General features: G+C 32.8%; 1 protein-coding gene across 1 annotated transcript; it reads right to left on the bottom strand.

The window, feature by feature from the left end:
* Positions 1 to 504: 504 nt before the first annotated feature.
* On the bottom strand, positions 505 to 20,872 carry LOC124356627 (lipase member H-like). Its single transcript, XM_046807741.1, has 7 exons — positions 20,754 to 20,872; positions 18,666 to 18,756; positions 15,647 to 15,795; positions 14,951 to 15,193; positions 5,404 to 5,595; positions 3,795 to 3,948; positions 505 to 1,137 (listed from the first exon to the last, which is right to left on the bottom strand). Exons 1-7 carry the CDS (start codon positions 20,833 to 20,835, stop codon positions 897 to 899), a joined length of 1,152 nt encoding a protein of 383 aa, XP_046663697.1. The 5' UTR covers positions 20,836 to 20,872; the 3' UTR covers positions 505 to 896.
* Between the last annotated feature and the right edge of the window lie 893 nt (positions 20,873 to 21,765).

Below are 21,765 nucleotides of genomic sequence, written 5' to 3'. Positions count from 1 at the left end.
TTAAAACTGTGAATACTAATAAGATTTTGAAAGTTTAAAAAAATAATAAGAGTTTCTAAATTTAAATGCAAAAATTTTGACATCTTGAAATTAAAGATCGCTCAGTAAATAAATAAGGATTGCTCAGTAAGGTCGCATGGATAATGATGCTGTAATGTGAGTACAATGAAAATTTTGCTGTGCATTATTACACTTAAAAGCTTACATGTACATTATTTCTTTATAAATTGTTATTTTAGGTGTCAAAATGTTTGTATTTAAATTTATCAATATTTATTATTCCCTTAATTTCATAATATTATTAGTTGTTATGTTATTAAGTTTTAAAATTTTCAACTGTCCGCAATATTGAAACATGATAAAATAATATAATAATAATTTTACTGTTGATTTGAGACTGCAAGAAAAATAATGTGCAAAATTTGAATTTGTTATCACTCGCTACGTAGGAAGCTGAAATTTCCCACAAAAGGTATTTAAGGGTCATAGTCACAAAATCAAATAGTCATTACAAAATTTCTTCTCTTAATTTATTGAATAGTTCTCTTAAAGTTGAAATATGCAAAACAACATAGCTTTTTGTATTTAGAAATGAGTGAATTTGTTTGTGTAGAAATGAATTAACCTCAATAAATCTAGAAACACACAGAGTTTATGGAAAAAAAGCACCCCCCTCTCCAAATTTGATTTCTATTGCCTAAAGGTAGAATTTTTTAAATTTAGAAGCTCTTTTATTAGAGCTATTGTCAATTACTATTCACTATTAATTAAGGACATTGCAAAAGTATAAAACTTAACATGTTACAAAACAGTTTATATCTTGAAAACAATCTAATAACAAACTATATTTATATCAGTAAAGTAGTATACACCTTTTTTCTAACTTTTTAATACAATTAAAACATAGGTAAATTCCATACTGCCAAAATCCGTTTAAGTAATCGATATCGGTTCTCCAGCTGTTTCTGCTTCCAGGTTTTTAATTTACACCCGGAACACAAGTGGTGTTTCAGTAGGAAGTTGACAAACCTCATATGAGTCCTAGACAGTTTAGTTGTAAATGCAGTAACGTTCTTCTGGTACCCGAGGCCATAAGGGGGAGTATCGCCTGTCTGCAGATAAAACTTTCCTTCAATCCTAAAAAACAAGGGTATTTAATTCTTAATTTTTTAAATTACAATAAAAAACAACCAATAACTAATATAACTAATGTGTAATACTATTATAGTTACAATATAAAAATACTACATAATATACTAAATAAAACTAATAAGTATGCATAAACTATGGAGACTATAGTTTTTCATTTTCTGCTTTTTATGCTTAATGGAAGTCGCCAGGTTTTAATATAAAAACATATTTTTATTTCTTCCACAGTTTAGTTTATTTTTAAAAGCGCTTTTCTCGGTTAAGGCATCATCAGTTATTGTTAACAGAAAAATATATGAATTAAATATAAACAAACATATGTTGAAATAGAGTAAAATTTAACCCTAGAAGTGTGGAACAAGCATATTTTATGTCGGTTGTAATTTATGTGTGTTGTGCGGAACCAGCACATTGTATGTCGGTTCAGTTTTTAATTAAAAATAGTTATTTATCTTTAAACAATCACCATGTGTTTGGTATCATTGAAATTGCGAGATTCCACTCTACAATTTTTCATATAAACGTTTTTTTTCTAACATCAATATTACGGTCGTGGTGAAATGTTTTCTGAAGACGTCATCATTTGAGTGGAATTTCGCGGGTGGGCCGGGTCAAAGAAATACGTCATTTTCAACCAATCACAGCAAGTTACGTATTGCCTGCAAACAGTGCTGTCATATGTCAATAGACGCGGAATGAAATATTCTTTCTTCCAGTGCAAACAGAAAGTCATTAGAATGAATAGTTGATTTACTATGAATATTCTAAAAAGGGACAATTTTAAAGTTGTAAACCAGCATATTTTATGCTGGTTAGTATAATAACATTCACACAGTTATTTATTGCCAATAAAGAAAATAAAAATAACAGTGTAAAGTGAAAGAAACGATCTACCGGTACAATCTTTCAGCGGTAAATTTAGTTCAGTAGGTTTCCGGCAGTGCGTAACAAAAGAGATGAATCACGGCGTCGCATCAAGACCAACCCAACCCATCCCTGTCGGCCATTGTTGACCATTTTATTTCACCACGAGCTTATTTTGGTACCGATTTTCATAATTTAGGTCTCTATTTTTTCAGGTTGAAATACTCTACTGCATAAATGCATATGAAATGACAAAAACATTATAAAACAATGTTATTTTGAACTATACTATCTATTGTTTATATAGGCTATTGTCAAAAATTTTACAATGCAAGGTTTTACAATATTTGACGCACAACATTTATTTTTTACTCAATTTCAAAAATTATTGAGTGTATTTCTTTTAAACATTATGTGCTAACATAATATAACAAGTAAAAAAAAAATGTTTTCATATTTTTTTACATTGCAAACCAGATTATTTTTTATGAGTAAATTCTTCAACGTTCGACTGTTAACAAAAAATGTCATAACTCAGTTCCTTCTCAAAGTATTTGAACATATCTTATATTTTATTTTTAGCCAAACAAACATACTTACTAAGGGTATATTAAAAAATTACATAAACATAAAGTATAAGTGAAAATTTGTAACTTGTTTCTGAATTTTGTTACAAAATATTTTCATTTTTCAAAATATTTTTTTTTTGTAAGCTTATAATAAAATAACAGTTTATTTTTTTGTTGTTCACTTTTAGAGTTTTCAAATAGCATGTATAATTTACAATAGAAAACTGTTTTTTCATATAAATATATAGTCACATTTGGAGGTAAAAAAATTAAAAGCCCAAACCCTTGTACATTTTTGTACATTTTCGCTTTTGTATAAAGAAAAATGGCAAAATTACAATTTTTGTTTAGTAGAAATTTTTAATATATTTTTTAATTTGGCATAAAATTCTCTACATTTTATACATTTAACATTTTGACCTTACTGTAATATTTCAATACCTTACAGAGGTCCAAACTTGAAATTTTCATATAAAACTTTTTGCAATTTCTCATTATTTTCATAAAAATATATACTAAAACCAAAGAATATCAAAGCATTTATTCCTATTTCAAATAGTACAACTTCTGAGAAGAAAAACGATATATAACAATATATGTTTTCTTGATATTAAGTATTTTTTACGAATTTTTAAAAAAACCCTTGCAACACGTCAAAAATGGACTGACGTTTTATCTTTGGTAACATGGACACACTTCTAGGGTTAAAGCTAATTGTAAAGACCAAAAACTAATATATTAGGTTAGGAAATACATTTATCTTTCAAAACCGTCATACATGCACTTTCAGTTTTATTTCTTTTAGTCCAGGAAGATTCTTTAAAAACTACACTTGATGATTCAAAATTTATAATTAATTTATGATTAACTTCCTTTATAGCATGTTCAACCAATTTAGATTTTTCAATGTTTTCTATTTTATAATTATAAATACGTTCTTTAGCCTTGTTTCCACTGGTGTTTGTCCGATATAAGTCTTTCTACATAATAGTTTTATAATTTATTACTTTTTGCTTTTTACAATTAGTATTAAATTTTATTCTAACTATTTTACCATATTTTTTTTTTATATTTTATTCATATGTTTTTCTGTTAATAAATAACTGATGATGCCTTAACCGGCAAAAGCGCTTTTTAAAAATAAATTAAATTGTGGAAGAAATAAAAATGTCTCTTATATCAAAACTCCATAGTTTATTTTATTAAACTTACCCATACTCAACATGTTCCCCCATACGATGCCATTGGGAGTAACACTTGTGCTGTCTAAACTGTCTCCAACTTGGACATGGAGCTGCCATAAACTGAGATTGCTTCGATATGGATTCCTTGAACAGGTGGTATGACCTTCGGTGGCTGCATTTTCCTGCAATTAATCCGTTATAAAGGGGATTTAAAAAGTATTGTATCATTTCTACCTTTTGTAATATTTATCAGTCTTAGTTCTTATATTCTTTAAAACTCAGATCTCTGATAGTGTTGGTGTATAGAATTGTAGTGTTTCTAGTGTAAACTTAAACGTTAAAAACAACGAAGAATTCAAAATGTACGAAAAATGTTATTGTGTGCTCTTTTGAGGAATCAACCACAGTCAATATATGGTTGAGAAAAAAAAATTTTTCTTTTAAATTCATAGTCTTTTAAAATAACTTCACTAAAGACAGAAAAAATCAAAAACATTGGATGACTCTACTAGAAATTAGTCATTTAAAGTAACAAATTTATATAATCTTGTAATATAATTTAAGTTAATTATTATATTTGACTTTAATAATGTACAAGTAAAAGTATATGTTACTAAAGCTTTTAATTTTCTTGCCATGATATTTTTTTACTCTGTGCTCAATAGCGGTTACTGAAAATGTTGAAAATAAGAAGTCTTGTTCAAGACTTATTGAAAATAATGGTTAAATTAAATTAATGTATGGTTGTGCTGTCATAAAACAATGTTTTTACAGAACAGCTGATTACTTTTAATAGGTTCTTTAAATAAATTAATATTTGTATTGCTGTAATGCAACATTAGATGGGATTTTTCAACTCTAGAGACCAGTGGGGAATAGCCCGGAGGGATTTTTGAAATAAGGATAGACCAGGATCCCTAAAAATGTCCATGTAAAATTTAAATACAATCAGTTTAGTAGTTTTACATGATTAACATGCACACAGACATCATTAGTTTCTATATAATAGTATAGAGTATAGATAGACCATTGAAAACTGAATAAGCTAAAGAGTGAAACATAAGTATGGGGAAACAATACAGCTCTCCTAGACCAGAATAAGGAGGATATAAGACTGATATTAGGAATGTTGACAGGACATGGCCCTCTGAGGAAGCACCTTTTGAAGGTAGGCCTCAGTCAGAGCAGCAAATGTAGACTCTGTGGAGAAGAGGAGGAGTCAGCGGAGCACATTTGGTTGGATTGTCCTGCCATTGTAGAGACTCGGAAAAGATACTTGGGAGCACTCACTTTGGGAGATCCTCAGCCCCAAGGACATTAGAGAACAGGAGCCCTTAAATCTGATTGGTTTTTGCAAAAGCCTCGGTCTTTGAGGGCACAAATTAAAGTAAGGGAGGCGCAAAGGTCCTTTTTAGGACTAAGTGCGGGGACAAACTGACCTCTTCCCTCAGGAAGGAAAAAAACAAACAAAATGGGAAAACAATAATTAATACTTGAGATAAAATTGTAGCAGTAGGTGTAATAAATAAAATATTAATTTAAAAATTTTTAAACTTGCGTTGTTTTTACACTTAAAAAGTGTGTACTGTATTAAGCCCTCAATAGTTCATCTTCACCAGTTGACTGGAAATATTTACCAACAACATCGACACCACAGCCAGGCTGTATAGGCACTCCTCTGTTTGGGTAAAAGTCTGCGTGTCCCAGTGGAGAATAGAACCCGAGAGCAAAGCCACTGGTGTGAATCACATCTACAAACTGGGCGTCTAACTTGTCCAGTCTTCCATTGGTCACATGCTTGTTAATCAGAGGCCCGGCTGGATCTAACCCTGCAGCATCAGTAATGTAAAGTAGAAGCTTTATTTCTTAATTATTCATAATTAAACTTATAGTAATTTTATAAATCAAATCATGTTATTGCCATAGGACTTCTACAAGTATTGATAATGTCTATTTTCCGCCAGATGCCCAAGTCAATAGTACATGAAACAATGTACTATTCTAAAAACTAAACAAAATTAAAAAATCATACAGCAATGATGTAGCATTTACAGAAACATTATATAAGCTTAGTGGTTTCAGACAGTTTTTCTAGTTCTTTTTTTAAGCAGGCTGCATTAAAACCATTCAGAACAAGGCATTAACAGTCGTAAAAAGCAATCAGATTGTAATGAAATCTATAACATTTTACAAGTCTCCAATAGATATAAACATCAACAATAGGTAAAAAATTCTACAATAAATATAAAATTCAACAACAATATATAAAAGTTTAGTACAGAGTGTCTAAGTTGCTGATAAGGAAACCAGCCTGTGGTGGCTGACCAACACAGTTATCAGGGAACTAGCCTGACTTTTGAATACCAAGCAACTCATTGACTATTAGCAAACACAAGATAGGAAAGCGAATGAGTAAGCGCTGGATTAATGTGATTGTTCAGTTAGCAGGATTGGTTATTGTAATCTATGGGTTATTATTCCAGTTATTTAATTTATTATCAGATAATTTTTACACTGTGACGAGCAACATAATTTATCAATGCCAAAAACTAAGAGGGATAATTAGTTAAATTATACTCAAAAGAAGGAACTTGGCAATATGCATGGTTGGAGAATGGTGTGATAATAATAATAATACTTCTTTATTGCAGTAAAACAATTAACAAAATTGCATTGCAAGCATCATTTCAACATATTGATTTAAAAATCTATAAACTAAAACCTATCTTATCATAGGAACAGTTAATTCCACATACTCATGTGTGAACCTAACAATATATTGTATTTTGCCAGTTTTGGATATCAGAAAAGGATAAATAAAATAATAATAATAAAATGCTAATTTTCATCCCAGCGGCCCATCGTAAACTCATCAACGGAGTAAAATGCCTTTGACAACAAAAAGTGTCTTAATCGAGATTTGAATTGTTTGGGTTCATTAATTCGTTTGAGATCTCCAGGGAGCTTATTGGACACCCATTTGAGATGGCAAGTGTTCGAACATAGCCGTTCTATGCTGTTCAGTTCTGAAATTGTTCCTGCCTCTGGTCTCGTACTGATGGACGTCCCTGCCCTGAACCAGTTCACATTTGAATCGGCAGTACAGGGTAACGTCGAGAATATAGAGGCTGGGTAAGGTTAGAAATCCAAGCTCCCTGAAGGCCATTTTACACGACTCTCTGGGTTTTAATTTCGAAATTATTCGAACAGCTTTCTTTTGTGTTCTAAATACTCTGTCAAATTTGTATTTAGAACAGGTGCCCCATAGTCTCAAACCGTAGGTCAAATGTGGATGTACTATGCCAAAGTAGGCAGTTTTCAGTACATCAAACGAGCAGAATTTTGCTAGATTGCGTAAGACATAAGTGCCTGAGGCAACCTTTGAGCAAACTCTGTCAATGTGATCGCTCCAGGTCAGTCCCCTGTCCAGGTACATCCCCAGAAACTTGGTGGATTCGGCATCATCTAGGATAGCTTCGTCCGCCATCACAATTGGTCTGTATTCGTCTTCTTGTTGATGGAGACAAAATTTTATTACGTTAGTTTTGGCATAGTTATTTTTTAGATTTATATTTGAAAAGTGCTTGATGCATGCGTTTACTTCAATAAAGGCTTTGATCTCAAGATCTTGTTTCGTACTTGATATGATGCAGAGAGTAGTATCGTCCGCATATTGAATCACCTCTCCATTTTGAATTGATGAATTCAATCTGTTGACGTAAATGAGAAAAGTATGGGCCCCAAAATTGAACCCTGGGGAACACCGTACTGCATTTTTACTTTGCCTGACAGGGTTTTCGCGATCTGCACACACTGCTCTCTGCCACTGAGGTATGACGAAAGCCATTTATGCGGCTGACCTCGAACACCACATGTCCATAACTGATGCAACAGTGTCCCATGATGCACACAGTCAAAGGTCGAGAAATATGCTGAGCACTTGTCTCCAAGTCATCAACAACACAGTCAATGAGTTTTGTTACAGCATCAATCGTCGATTTGTTTTTCCTGAAACCGTACTGCTCAGGGTTAAGAATTTCAAACTGTTCAAGAAAACCTTCAAGCCTTCTAATGAAAACCTTTTAGAAAATTTTGCTCATGACAGGAAGAATGGAAACAGGACGGTAATTACTTGCGATGCAAGGATCATCCTTTTTAAAGATCGGAACCACTCTTGCTGCCTTCAAAGCTGAAGGGAAAACGCCTTGGGCGAAGGACAGATTTATCAATTTAGTAAGTGGTGTCAAAATGTGCTTGAAGCAACGCTTGATCAGCCACACGGACATTCCGTTGATGTCGCTGGACTTCTTCGGCTTGAGGTCTCTCAAGACGACTGCCATCTCCAACTCCCCCACAGGAAACAGAACCATGGAAGAGACCGGTCTCACTACTACATTTTCTACAAGATTGTGACAACTGAAAGATGTGCTTGGTACAGCCACAGTTGAAAAAAATTATTAAATTCGCTAGCCACTAGAAATGGGTCGTCTGTTAATTTACCATCAATTTTTAGTTTCGAATTTGATTGTTTTGAGTATTTTGTTTGTGATGGTATGCTTTTTATTACTTCCCACGCACTTTTTGAAAAATTTTCTGCGTTCTCCAATTTTTGTTCAACATCTCGTGCTTTAGCGGCTTTTATTTCCTTGCGACAATTTTGTTTAAATGTTCTATAAAAATTTTTGAAGTTTTCGTTATTTGATTTTAAATAAATTGAATGGTAAAATTTGAGCCTTTCTCTCAAGTAGAGAATATCCTGAGTAATCCAGGCATTACTCTTCCTATGAGATCGCTCCTTTATCATCCTATATGGGCAAGTAATATTAAGGTAATAATTAAGGCAGTCATTGAACGCAGTGAATGCTTCCTCTACGTGTTCAAAAGCACCCACAAATGACCAAGATTCTCTTTGGAGGAATCTATTGAGAATTTTAATGTTTTCATTTTTTAAATCTCTTAAATTTTGCTGAAGAGGGTTCGTATTTAGGATTGAATTGTTTGATCAGCGACGTAACTAGGGGGGGGCACGCGGGGCATTGTGCCCCGGGCGCAAGTTGTTGGGGGGGCGCCAACACGGCCACAGATTTTTTCTAATAAAAATTGTTGAAAATATTTTTTAATGCGAGGTGTGTTGCAAAAGAAAATCATTATATTTATTATTTTTTATTTGATTTAAGTCTAAGAAAATGCAAAGTGAAATGATGAATGCTATCTGACTATTTACGAATCATGTTTACGGTCTGCATGAACTTGTACAGAACGAGTATGGGCACACTGTGTTATCTGTGGAATGACTCACTAGGACGGCGCGGCGTCAGACACTTCCTTCCCCTCCCGGGCTCCCACCCGCAGCTCCCCCATCCCTCTCACCGCACCACACATGCCACATTGCCACAAACACAACACATCGATGCTCGCTGGCCTGACCTTGACTAACAGGACTAAACTGCGTATGTTGTGCAGTTGTGCACTACTATTGTTGACAATAGTTCATACTTTCTACTTCATTATATATACATCATCAGTGGTTCGGTTTCACGTAAAGTGGTTGCGGAGCTGTTTCTTTGAGTGTTACTAGCAATATTATTTTCGTGTTTGTGAATATTAGTCATGTCGAAAAAACTGTCTGGTGCGGAAAATCGCAAAAGAGCTAAAGAGAGAAAAAAAGAAGCACATCAATCCTCGTCTCTTCTATCATCATGGCTAAATGAAACAAACAGTAAAGGTAGGTAAGATAGATATACAGTACTTTGTTACTTTGTATTTATTAACTAATACAGATTAATGATTAACTTATTGAAACCTTAAAAATATATCATAATTAACTTTTCTGTAACTGTAGCAGCGTACTATTGATATGAATCTGTGTTTAAAAAAATATATAATTGAACACAGGGTTTAAGCTTTCTTCTTCTTAAGCTATTTCTTAGAAACGCTAACAAGCAGCAAATCTAGTCATCGTCACACTTGAAGACGACATTTCGCTTTAAACCAAGAACTAAGAACGTCATAATTTATTTTAAAAAAATAGTATAGTAGGAGATGCTTTGTCGGCAGTATTGTTTAATTTAGCGTTAAACTATGCTTTTAGATAAATACGGGCACAATTTAAACAGCTAAGTTTCTACCACAAATTGACAAATATACCAATAATATTTATTTTATCGAATGAAGGTAACTCGAATTTTTTATTTTTCAGATGAAATCAGCTGTAGTACAAGTACGACTTTTGAAGATGGAGGGTCATCAGCTGATGCAGTCCAAGACGTGTTTTCAACTAATGCTAATCTTGGTACGGAAAATCTTCAGCTGGAAGAACTTCCAGTTGTACCAACGGTCACCCAGGATGACGTCGAGGGTGTGAAGAGATCGAGATGTTTCAACCGGAGCAAAAGTATAATAATGGTACGTCTACGAGTTTGACAACTGATCCAACCCATGGTGAGTCTACTAAATCTATTGATCTAAAAAGATCCGGGGGAAGTGGCCTAATACCATTTCGGATGCAGACAGATGTTTTCTCGTATCGAGATTATTGAATGAAGGGAAAATAGAACCTGATCTTAACAATACTTTAAGAGATGGGAGACAGTTGACTAAAGAGTGGTTTACAAAAATTATGCCTAATGGCTTAAAAGTACATCGAACATGGCTAGTCTATAGCAAATCAAACAATTCCTTGTATTGTATCCCATGCAAACTTTTTTCGCACACTGAACATCAACATCCACATAAGAATTTCTGCTTTAGCCAAAGATGAAGGGTTCACTCAGTGGAAGAAATTGAGTGAACGGATTCCTGAGCATGAGAACTCCTTAAATCACAAACAGTGCTTTTGTGCTTGGAAAAATTTAGAATCTAGTTTAAGTAAACGTTCTGGCATTGACAAAGAACTACAAGACATGATTGCACTTGAAGAGGCACACTGGAAGGGTGTTTTGTATGCTATCATTGATGTAATCTTACACCTAGCAAAAGATGGCAGCCCATTACGAGGCTCCAATGAAAACCTGGATTTCAGTGACCCTAGATGCGGTAGGTTTTTGAACACTATTGAACTAGTATCTCATTACCATGCACCTCTGAAAGAGCACATTCTTCGCCATAAAAAAGGCCAAGTCAGTTACTTTTCGCCCGCTCATCCAGAATGAATTTTAGACATTATTGCAGGAAAAGTCAGAGAAAACATATTTTGTGACATCAAGGCTTCAAAATACTTTTCAATTATGTTTGACTGTACTCCCGACGTAAGTCATTTGGAGCAAATGTCTCAAGTCCTTCGTTATGTGAAAATCACCGAAACAGGGTCCGGAGGTAGTGGAGAGTTTTATTGATTTTGTAAAAGTTGGTGAAAAAACTGGATTGGGTCTTTCGCAAGAAATTTCAGAGAAAATCAAAAAAGATGGCTTAGATTTGAAGAACTGCCGGGGGCCAGTGCTATGACAATGGTTCGAATATGGCTGGCAAATACAAAGGCGTTCCAATCTAGGATTCTTGCCGAAAACAACCTGGCTTATTTTGTGCCTTGCGCGGCTCATTCCTTAAATTTAGTAGGTGCAAATGCTGCTAGTATGTCAGGGGAGGTACAGTCATACTTTGGAACTCTTAACTGCTTGTACAATTTTTTTTGCTTCCTCGACCAATAGATGGGAGGTTTTATTAAAACATGTCCCTCTATCTCTAAAACTACAAAGTAACACCAGATGGTCGACTAAGAGGGAAGCTGTACAAGTTATATACAAGCATCTAGGTAAAATTATAAATGCTTTAAATGACCTCAGAACCAGCCTAACTACCTCAGATGAAACAAAAACTGAAGCAGCTAATCTTTTGAAAAAATGTCAAGCAGTTTGAGTTTATAGTTCTCTCCTGTTTTTGGTACAAGCAATTGACCCGCATTGACATTGTGAACAAGCTCCTACAAGTGGAGAATATCACCATACATAGATCGGCCAAACACATCAGTCGATTGATCTCTGAACTAGACTCGGGAAAGGGCAAAACTATTCAAACGCTGCAATGAAAGAAGCCAAAGAAATGGCAACAAATCTTGGCCTTGATCCTCATTTCAAAGTAGTTCGAAAGAGAAGAAAAAAGCGCATGTTTGATGAGAATGCCGAAGATGAAGCACCTGAATTCTCAGAAGAGAAGAAATTTCAACAGCAGCTATTAGAAATCGTCGATCGCATTCTTTGTGAACTCAGAGAAAGATTCAACTCTATTCAAAACATAAATCATTTGTTTGGTTTTTCTCAACGGAGCTAGCTTTGGAACAATGAGTGGGGATGACCTAAAGGCTAAAGCAATTGAATTAGCCTCCAAATATAAAGAAGACTTGGACAAAGACGAATTTGGCAACTGAAGTGGAAAGTTTCAAATACCATGGTTTGGATTTAGTACCAAATATCCAAACAGCCAATTCGATTGATCTTCTGAAATTTTGGTGTGTGAACAAAATGGAGGATGTATATCCAAACATAATGACTGCCTTACGGATCTTCTTGACAATTCGTTTCAGTGGCTTCGAATGAAAGAAGTTTTAGTAAACTTAAAATAAATAAAAAATTATTTACGGAATTTGACAGGGCAACAGAGGCTGACAAACCTAGGGATTATTTCCATTGAGCACCAGGTAGCCTCAAAAACTATGCTTCAGTGAGATTGTCAGTACATTTGCTGCAAGAAAAGCCCGAAAAGTTAAATTCTAAGAACAATTAAATGTTTAAATCAATATTTTACATAATTTACTATCATAAGTGTTTTAGTATAAATGGTGTTGTTTGAAATAAACTATTTGTTTTTGAAAATACGTATTCTATTATTTACCAAATATATTTAGGCCTATATACTTTGAACTTGAGGTTGAGTATTTTAAGATCAAGATTCAAGATAGTATTAATGTAGCGTACCCGGTACGATGGACACACCACACTTTTTAAGAGGAGTTATAAGGAATTAGTTTCAGTTCAATTGGTGGGGGGGAGGGGCGCCAAAATAGGTGTTTGCCCCGGGTGCTGAATAACCTAGTTACGTCGCTGTGTTTGATTACAGTCTCCTGTGCGAAATGGTCAGAGATGGCCGCGTCGAGAACAGTAACAGAGACGCCCGGAAAGTTTGTGATGACGTTGTCGATGGCCGTACTCGACCTGGCAGTCACTCGAGTTGGTGTGCTCACGGACCAGACTAAGTCAAAAGAAGTAAGAACATCGCGAAACCGCTGGGTTTGAGGGTTGGGGCGGTCTAATACATCAATGTTGAAATCACCAGTAATTATGAATTTCAATGCCTTGGAACGTAACAAATTTAGAAGGGACTCGAATTGTTCAAAAAATGTTGTGAAGCATCCGATCTCATTCTTATTTATTGATTGATTGATCTCGTTCAATCAATAAATATTTCTTTGGTTGAGTATTAGTAAAGCATATCACTCAAGGTGCTACAAATTTTCATTCTATCTGGTTGTATTTTCACATAATATCTGTAGAAAAAATTGACCTATAAGTTGACCTAATTATATATATAACCTTATATATATATATATATAATTTTTCTTAATGCTTCATTTCTATGTGTCCTATAGAATAAAGTTTGATGTTGGTGCAGGTCACTCCATGTGGTTTGGCAGAGCGTTTGTATAGCCTACCTATTCACAAGATATCTAAAAAAAGATTTAATCTATAGATTTTAAATTTTGCATGAGACCTTTTTTACAGACAAGAATGAATGTATGTTAAATGTGAAGATACAAGAACAAATCCGTGGAATTTATTTTTACTGAGTGTCATTGAAGCCTATCACTGAGTAAGTTGTAAAAAACTTTTCTTCAATCTGCCAAGGGGCTGTAAAAACATCTTTTCTGTCTGCCTGTCAGTCCATCCACAGGACTTCTAGAAATTAAATAGGCTTGTAAACTTAAAATTTGGTATGCAACTTTAGTGAAGCCTGTTGCGTGACATGTGGTCTGGGGCATACCATTACCTTGTATCATTTAGATTTAATCTCAGTTCTATAAGTAACCCTTAGTCAGTTATTCAGCAGTCCATACTTGTCCATTAAAGCAGACAGGAAAATTGTGTTGGTATAAGACTGTGCTTTGTTTAAAGTTTGCTATCGACGATGGTAGGTTCGAAAGGATAACAGTATTTCTGACATTTTATATCTTTACCTATATTCATAAAAATGAATGTTTGTGTGTTTGTCCTTTATGGAATCGCAAAATATTAGACAGACCATTATGAAAATTTGTATGTATACGTATTTTTCCAAGGAGAAGGTTTATAAGCTATGCCCATTGATGTAACTCACCACCAAGCGGCGCTGCAAAAGATAAAATGTTTCAAAGCGCCTGCACACTATAAACTGCAATTACAAGACAGTTACGTATATTACATAGCCAAACACTATTTGAAGGCGCTAAATTATTATGTATATTTGTCTTTAAGATACATTTCTGATTGAACTTAAAGTTTGAGTGTTAGACCACTTTATAATAAAGTACATGTACGTGCACAATGGCTATAAACATAAACATATTTTCTTGATCGTGACAAGGCAAACTCTACATCTGCGTTGTAAATATAATTCAATTAAACCAGAAGTTCACATACACGGAAAAAGCTTACGAAAAGCGTACAAAGCCGTGGGAAACAGCTAGTAGTTTATAAAAGGTATAACACAACATTTTGAGGATTGGAAATTATCCTCTTCGTCATGTGGAGGAAATATTAATACATACAAAAATAAAGAACAGAAAGAAGTAAAGAAGGGAAAGAAAAGGGTTCAAAAATACCCAAAAGCTGCTTGGAGTCCAGTGGGATACTGGATCTCATCTGGATCTGGATCTAGTCTGTGCTAGTGTGCTGTAATTGTGATCCTCGTACTTATGATTCTTGTGATTTGTGCTCGGGAGCAGCTTTTGGGTATGCTTGAACCCTTTTCTTTCCCTTCTTTACTTCTTTCTGTTCTTTATTTTTGTATGTATTAATATTTCCCCCACCAGACGAAGAGGATAGATTCCAATCCTTGAAACGTTGTGTGTTATACCTTTTATAAACCAATAACGATGGCAAATGTTGGAAATCCTGTTATCCTTTCAAGACTGTGGTCGCTCCATGACTTCTCCACATATTCACATTGTATCCATATTCTTGTCCAGTACTTTCTGTATTTCGCAGACAAGCTTACCTGTAATCCTGTAGATTTTTCCCATTTTGACAATCTCCCCCACGATACCGGCCACATGAGCTCCGAGGCTGTGACCGATAACGTGGATGGTCTCCCTCGCTACGTACTGCCGCAGGAAATCGTACAGTTGAGCTATCCTGACCGCCACGAGATCCATGAACCGACGAGATTGACGGTATGAGTGGTGAGACAACTTGTGCCAGTCCACAATGATCACATTCACACTCATGTGGGCAATATATGCTGTAACAACCAACGCATTGAACTGGAAATCTTTGAATCATTAAGAACATACTTTGAAATTTTTGTATTAAAAATACAACTAGTAATGTAGCAATGTTTAGTAGTCTATTTTCTATGATTTACAGGAGCAAATGATACAAGTCAACCAGCAAATGCTTTGTGAGTTTGGCAAACTAATACATTGTGGTTTATTTAATTACTACAATTTATACTATACTGTTACTAGTTTTACTACATACAAGTATAGATGCAAAAGAATACGAAAATATAATGCCAATAGAGGCCTACTACATTAAATGTAGAACATTGATTAAATGTTTAATAACGTAATCGGTACTCTTCAGAAAATTTGTGGTTCTGTCATTTGACAGAATCTACCCTCAAAGTGTCAAATAATGTAATTAATAAAACTTTGAAATTTAAAATTAATTTACTACTAATCTAGTTACAAACCATTTCTCAGAGTCAAGCTAAAAGTTGAATTTCCAGTGTTTTTCCATCCATGAATCAGGATTTTTGTAGTTTTGTTGAAATCAAAATGTGAAATAAATAGTGTTGATGGATTCTCTGGAAAAATCTCGTGCGCATCATAAGGGTTATATCTGTAACATAATTTAATTTATATTTTGGTACAGCAATATCATATAAGTAAGAATATTTACCCTCCTAACAGACCTTGAATCTCTTACTGCACACTAAAGGAATATTTATATATGTTACACATTTCGTACTCCTGTATTCTACTTCTCATTGAAAGAAAAAATTACTTCATTAAACTTTTGTCTTTATCATCAAACTAATACATTTTAAAATTAAATTGTTACTTGCTAAGAAATTTAGGTAGATTATCAAAGTACATTGAATTTTTTAAATGACAATAATATTGTAATTACTTTAGTTCAATTGTTATAGCAGTTAAATGTGTATTCTTAATAAGTTTTATTCTTGTGAAACACAGATTTTAAAAGAGCAGATTGCAGATAATGGTGTTGTGGAATGATTATAAATGAAAGTTTATAATAAATGAAAGATTTTTTAAAGTTCTAATAATTTATTTCAACATTTTATAATTGGGTTTTGCATGAGGGCAAGGCTTCCTAAATCTGTACTGGGGCCATCTTGATTTGACTCCTTTAAGATCTATGTTAAACTTCCAAAATTTTTTACACTTATTTTTTGTCATAGAATTGGTTAAAGATGTCTAATCTTAAAAATATGATTAATAAAAACTTGTTTTATGTATTAAAGGAAAGGACTTGCTACTACTAATTATAGGAAAATAATTTCAATAATTTATTATCATTTCAGCACCCATTTAAAAAATACATACTTTCAGAAAAAATATTAAGTGTTTGAATATGTATTTTAAATTAATCAGATCCCCTAACTCTATGGCCAAAAATAAGGGCATGAAAATGTTTGAAGTTTGGTATTGTTCTTTTATTGGATAAACCTCAAGGTTATTTGTTTCACTGCAGCAACATTTTAACTTAACTGACTATTTTACGCAATGTCCTTCATACGAATCAATATGAGACTTCTCTTAAATGTGCTCTAATATTCTTTATAACATAAACAGTTACTGTGTTGTATAAATAATTAACCATTTTATCACAATTTATAAGCCAAATTTGTTCTGATAGAGTTTTACACGTTTAATTTATTAAAAAAATATTGGTTTTCAGGTTGGAGTTGAAGAAAGGAAGAGGTAAATTTGAATTCAAAAAAAGAAACACTATCAAACTTTCTGCCATAGGTTTGTTTATTCTTTATTAATTTGTGAAATATTTGTTGTACAAAAATACAATTTTGTTATGTTGGGATTAACACCATATTTGGTTTGTTTATTAATTTTATTATAGCAGTTGAAATAGATCTTACTATTTTGTAACTCAAATATAATATAAATTTCTGATTTCTAGAAATATTAATGAGTGAACCTTATTAATTACTCCCTTTAGTATAATTTTAATATTTGTATTTTTTCATTTTATATTTATTTCTATGACCTATCTCAATGTACACAGTAGAAAGGTTTTGGAAACATCACAACTAGCTAAATTAAGAATGTACAGCACTTTCTTTCTTTCTCAAGCCTCAAAACATGATTAGAAATACAACAGCTTCATTTGAAGCTGTTATCACAATAGCTCCAGTGCGTATATTGGACTTGTGCTGAGTATTCTGGCAACATCTCTCATCAACCCCACATGTAGGGAATACTTTGGTTTTGCCTATAACCCATACTCTGCTCATCTTCAAAGTAAAACTCCGAAATAATTTCATTTAAAATTGTCATCTTGTAATTTTAAAATCTGCAAGAACATTGAGCACTGTTTTTATTTATATTTTATAGTAGAGCCCTCACTTACCTCTACACTCTGCCAATCCACCCACTGGAAGAAGGGACCAAAGTCATTCAATGAGAAACAGAGGACCAGGGAGAATAGAACGGTTAATAACCTTAATATACTGCCCCTGGTTGATCAGAGAGATTTTGAAATTGCTTTTCAATCGTAATATGCAAGAAGTACAAACAAATTAATCATGAAACTCAGTCAAGGTGCGTGAATAAAATAAAATTGCACAATGCCACTTTGACCGCCTCACAGAATCTACTTTCATTATGAAAGAAGTCAACCCCTCTGCATACTGGTTAGCAACTGATACCAAACAAGCACAGGATAACAGACACCAGTAGATCCTCCAACAAATACTGTTGTGGATCGTAAAGGATATGATGAAACCCCGAGACCAACATCAATGTTGGTCCATGTTAATGACATTGGGTAATCACTTCTGTATGGGAATCTCGTTCAGTGTGCTGATGATATGACTTTCTGTTTTACGAAAAATCAAAAGAAGTTTTAGGAGAAAAAGAAAAGATGAATGAATGTAAAGATTGTATGTCTGAATGTAGTATTGTGAACGAATCTAAAAATTATAGATTTGTCCAGTATGAATTTTGTCACATAATTGTTATATTGTACATAGCAATAAAAGGTTTGACTTTGATTTTGAATCTGACTTAACTTTGAGATTTGAGCTCCCATGGAGTGCTTTGTGGAAAAAAATACAAATCCATTAGAAAATTATGATTCTTCATCGTCAAGAGTCCAAGTTCTTGCCTTGCAACATCTTTTTTCAAATTTGGCATAGGCCTCAGGAAACTTGAATGCCATCCAAGAAAGAAACCTTTTCTGAACTCCCTCAGCAGCATCACGGGAGTACCCCTTATTTCTATTCCAGATGACATCTCACAATCCACTTTATAAGCCCAAGATAGTGTTATATAATCATAATACTCTCATAATAGCCTGATGTTAGCGCAACAATAGTATATTAAATTTGTACTGTTTGACTAGAATACTTTTTTAATTTTTTACTGTTGAATTATAACTCATATTACATATTATTGTATTTAGATTTAAATACTTCTTAAAATAAAATTATGTAGAGTACTAGAACTTACTTGGTAAAGAGATAGAAATGGACATCAAGTTCCGGGTTAAAATTTCTAAGAGATCTTGGCAACCTTCTGTTTCTACATTTGGTAGTGTTACCTGTGAACAAAGGTTTTTGTTTACACTGCCAAAAAACAGTAGTGTAGCCACGATTTTAAAAGGGACATTTACCGAGAATTTATACAGATGAACAATGGAAATACCTCTGCAAAGAAACTATGATTTTGAGTTACATAGAGTAAACATTATGTGTTTAGCAACAAATTTATTGCTGTAGTGTGAATTAATTTTTTCTCATAGGTGATTATATTCAGTTTATTAGTCTTCATGGAAGGTGGTTTATAACCCCCTAAGGACCCCCTAAACAAGGATGTAGCCAGCGAGAGAGTCCAGATGTCCGGACCCCCAATTTTCATTTTTTCAATTATCTTTTTGGTAAATTATCATTATTATTTAAATAATTCAGTATTACTGACATGTACTGCTGAAAGATCATTCTCAACAAAAAAATGGATCAAGAACTTGTTAAGGAACAAAATGGGGCCTTACTCTCCGTCCACTTCGGGAAAATATCAGTTGTCTGGACCCCCAAAATTTTTTCCTGGCTACGTTACTGCCCCTAAATACTCCTTGGCTATACCACTTCCAACAACAACTCATCATTTCTTAGAAGGCTTACTTGATTCTGTATGATTATGTATTATGAATAACAATAAACCGTTTGTTTTAACCCTTTGAGTGCCAACATCTGATTTTACCGGACGTCAAATGCTGGCCAAAAAGTGCCGTCTGATTGTACCGAACGTTCGGGAAAAATCAAATTAATATTTCATTTGGATTTTTTGTGTACGTATTATCTTAATATTATACAAAGGAGTTTTCATCAACCATAAGTGTGTTTGTATAGTTTTGTGTTTATTTTACAAACTTTAAAACATGAAACTCGCATATAAACACTTTTTGGTTGACATGGCTTCTGGAAACAATGTGACATTAGTTTCTTAAAAGTTGTATAACTCACTCACTATTGAATATTATGATATACATTTTTCAAGATTTATAGACAATATTGAATTCATATTCCAGTGATATGGACAAAGAAAAGCATATGAATTTTTTTTGTAATGGTAATTTGGTTGAAAATGAAATTTAAATACATTTTGGAATTTTCTTTTAGGCAGTAAGTCCATTTTTGGTATTTATAAATTTGATTTTATGGTAACTTTGTTATTTTATGTTTGTTAGGCAGAGTTTTCAGAGAAAAATAATTTAAAAATTGATAGCTTTCTAAGTAAACTGTGAGTTTTTTACTAAAACCTTGCGAAATGCCTTCAAAAGGACTGGCACTTTTCAGTACACCCACTCAATAAATACTTGGCACTCAAAGGGTTAAACTAACAAAAACAATGGATAAATATCATATTGATAATTCAAAACTTAATAAAAGTTGTACTGAAATGTTTGTTACTTCAATGAAGTTGCTATAACCATATTGAATTCCACAGACTATTTGTATAGTAATTAATTTTATTCATCAAATGAAATCAAAGTAATTTCATCATTAGTTTGTTTCAATTTTAAGATAACATGATTTGAAAAATCGTCCAACTAAAGTATCCATAAATATCTGTCTAGTAATGGACTACTATAATACAAGGCATATCATTGTAAACCAGGGTTGTTGCTAATGAGCTGTTGTTTAATGCATTTAGGCCTGAGATATATTGTTTAAGCTTCACACGAGTATAGAAGATTAGTTTCAGCAAAAACACTGGTTTTAAAATATTAGTTAATATATATTTACATTATTATTAAATAATACAGCCAAATTTACAGGCTTGAAGTGATATGTCTCATACTGTAGTAATTTATTAACTCTTTTTATTATAGTTGTCTCATGCTAGTATTTATAGTATATTGTAAAGATTTTGTTCTGGATATGATTAGAATTGAGAGTTATGATTCAACTCATTTATCTTAAACTGATATTACTTGAAATATTACACGCTGTTTTTTCAATTACTTATTTGAAATTATTTTGTATAAAGCATATAACGAGGGAATGTTAAGAAATACCTGGTAAACTTAAATCTTACCTATTCCACAGTTTGGGATTCTTTTGTAACTAATGTCAAATATGAAAAAGGCACACAACAGAGCTGCCATCTTGTAAATCATCTTGTTCCATCATTATACTGATGCCTATCTCATCAGATCAAACATCACACTGATCTTGTCAGCTGGTGACATCTACTATATACATGATTACAACATACAACCTAAATAACAGTTCAAACTACTATATTTTTATATAACTGTATCAAACTCAACACTTTATACTCACTTAAGCTCTTACAAATACAACTTCATAATTCAGTACCACATTTTAAGGGGTTGATATATGGGCTATTGAGAGATACACAGTCTTTTGAATACAAACAAGTTTATAATGAAACAACTAGATGAAAGAGTTTACAATATCAGCAATACATAAAAATAATTTATTTATTGTACAATTAAATACAATTAAATAAATTATTTAATTTATTTAATTGTATTTAAATACAATTAAATAAATAATATTTAATTGTTTTAAATTAATTAATAATATTTAACAATTAATTAAATAAATACTTTAAATACAATTATTGTATAAAGAGGATACCAATTGTTATGTTGTTTTTACTGTTAATATTGGATAATTTTTATTCTGACATTATATGGAAAATTAGTTAGAATTATCTTTATATTGGTAATATTTTTTTGTATTCTTATTTTTAGTTCATTTGTAGTTTCAGACACCTCGTAGAGTGGCCAGCATGTAATTTAATGCAACTGAACTAAAAAAAGTACTGTATTAAGTTTATTTTATTTTGTTAAACCTAATCACACTACTGGACATGTGATTAGGCTATTCCTAAGATTTTATTTTTGTAATGTTTTTGTACTTTTTTGAAGGAATAAATCATTATTCTCATACGAGGGAGTGACATCATAAGAGATTCATTTGTAAATTTATATAGAATCAATGATACTCATTTATTACTGGTAAAGATCACATTGCAATTTTTCATACATTGTTACATTGAAAACAATCATTGTACACTT

This window comes from Homalodisca vitripennis, chromosome 3, assembly GCF_021130785.1.
Source record: "Homalodisca vitripennis isolate AUS2020 chromosome 3, UT_GWSS_2.1, whole genome shotgun sequence".
Lineage (NCBI taxonomy): Eukaryota > Metazoa > Arthropoda > Insecta > Hemiptera > Cicadellidae > Homalodisca > Homalodisca vitripennis.
Note: the sequence above shows the minus strand (reverse complement) of the source record. Positions and strands in the feature narration are given on the sequence as shown.

What these genes read in the sequence shown, in the direction of transcription:
- LOC124356627 (XM_046807741.1), bottom strand. Translation starts at nt 20,835, where the DNA reads ATGATTTACAAGATGGCAGCTCTGTTGTGTGCCTTTTTCATATTTGAC. An exon ending in CATTTCTATCTCTTTACCAA is followed by an intron (nt 15,796 to 18,665) that starts GTAAGTTCTAGT and finishes ATTATGTTACAG; the next exon opens with ATATAACCCTTATGATGCGC. An exon ending in AAAAATCTACAGGATTACAG is followed by an intron (nt 5,596 to 14,950) that starts GTAAGCTTGTCT and finishes CTGATGCTGCAG; the next exon opens with GGTTAGATCCAGCCGGGCCT.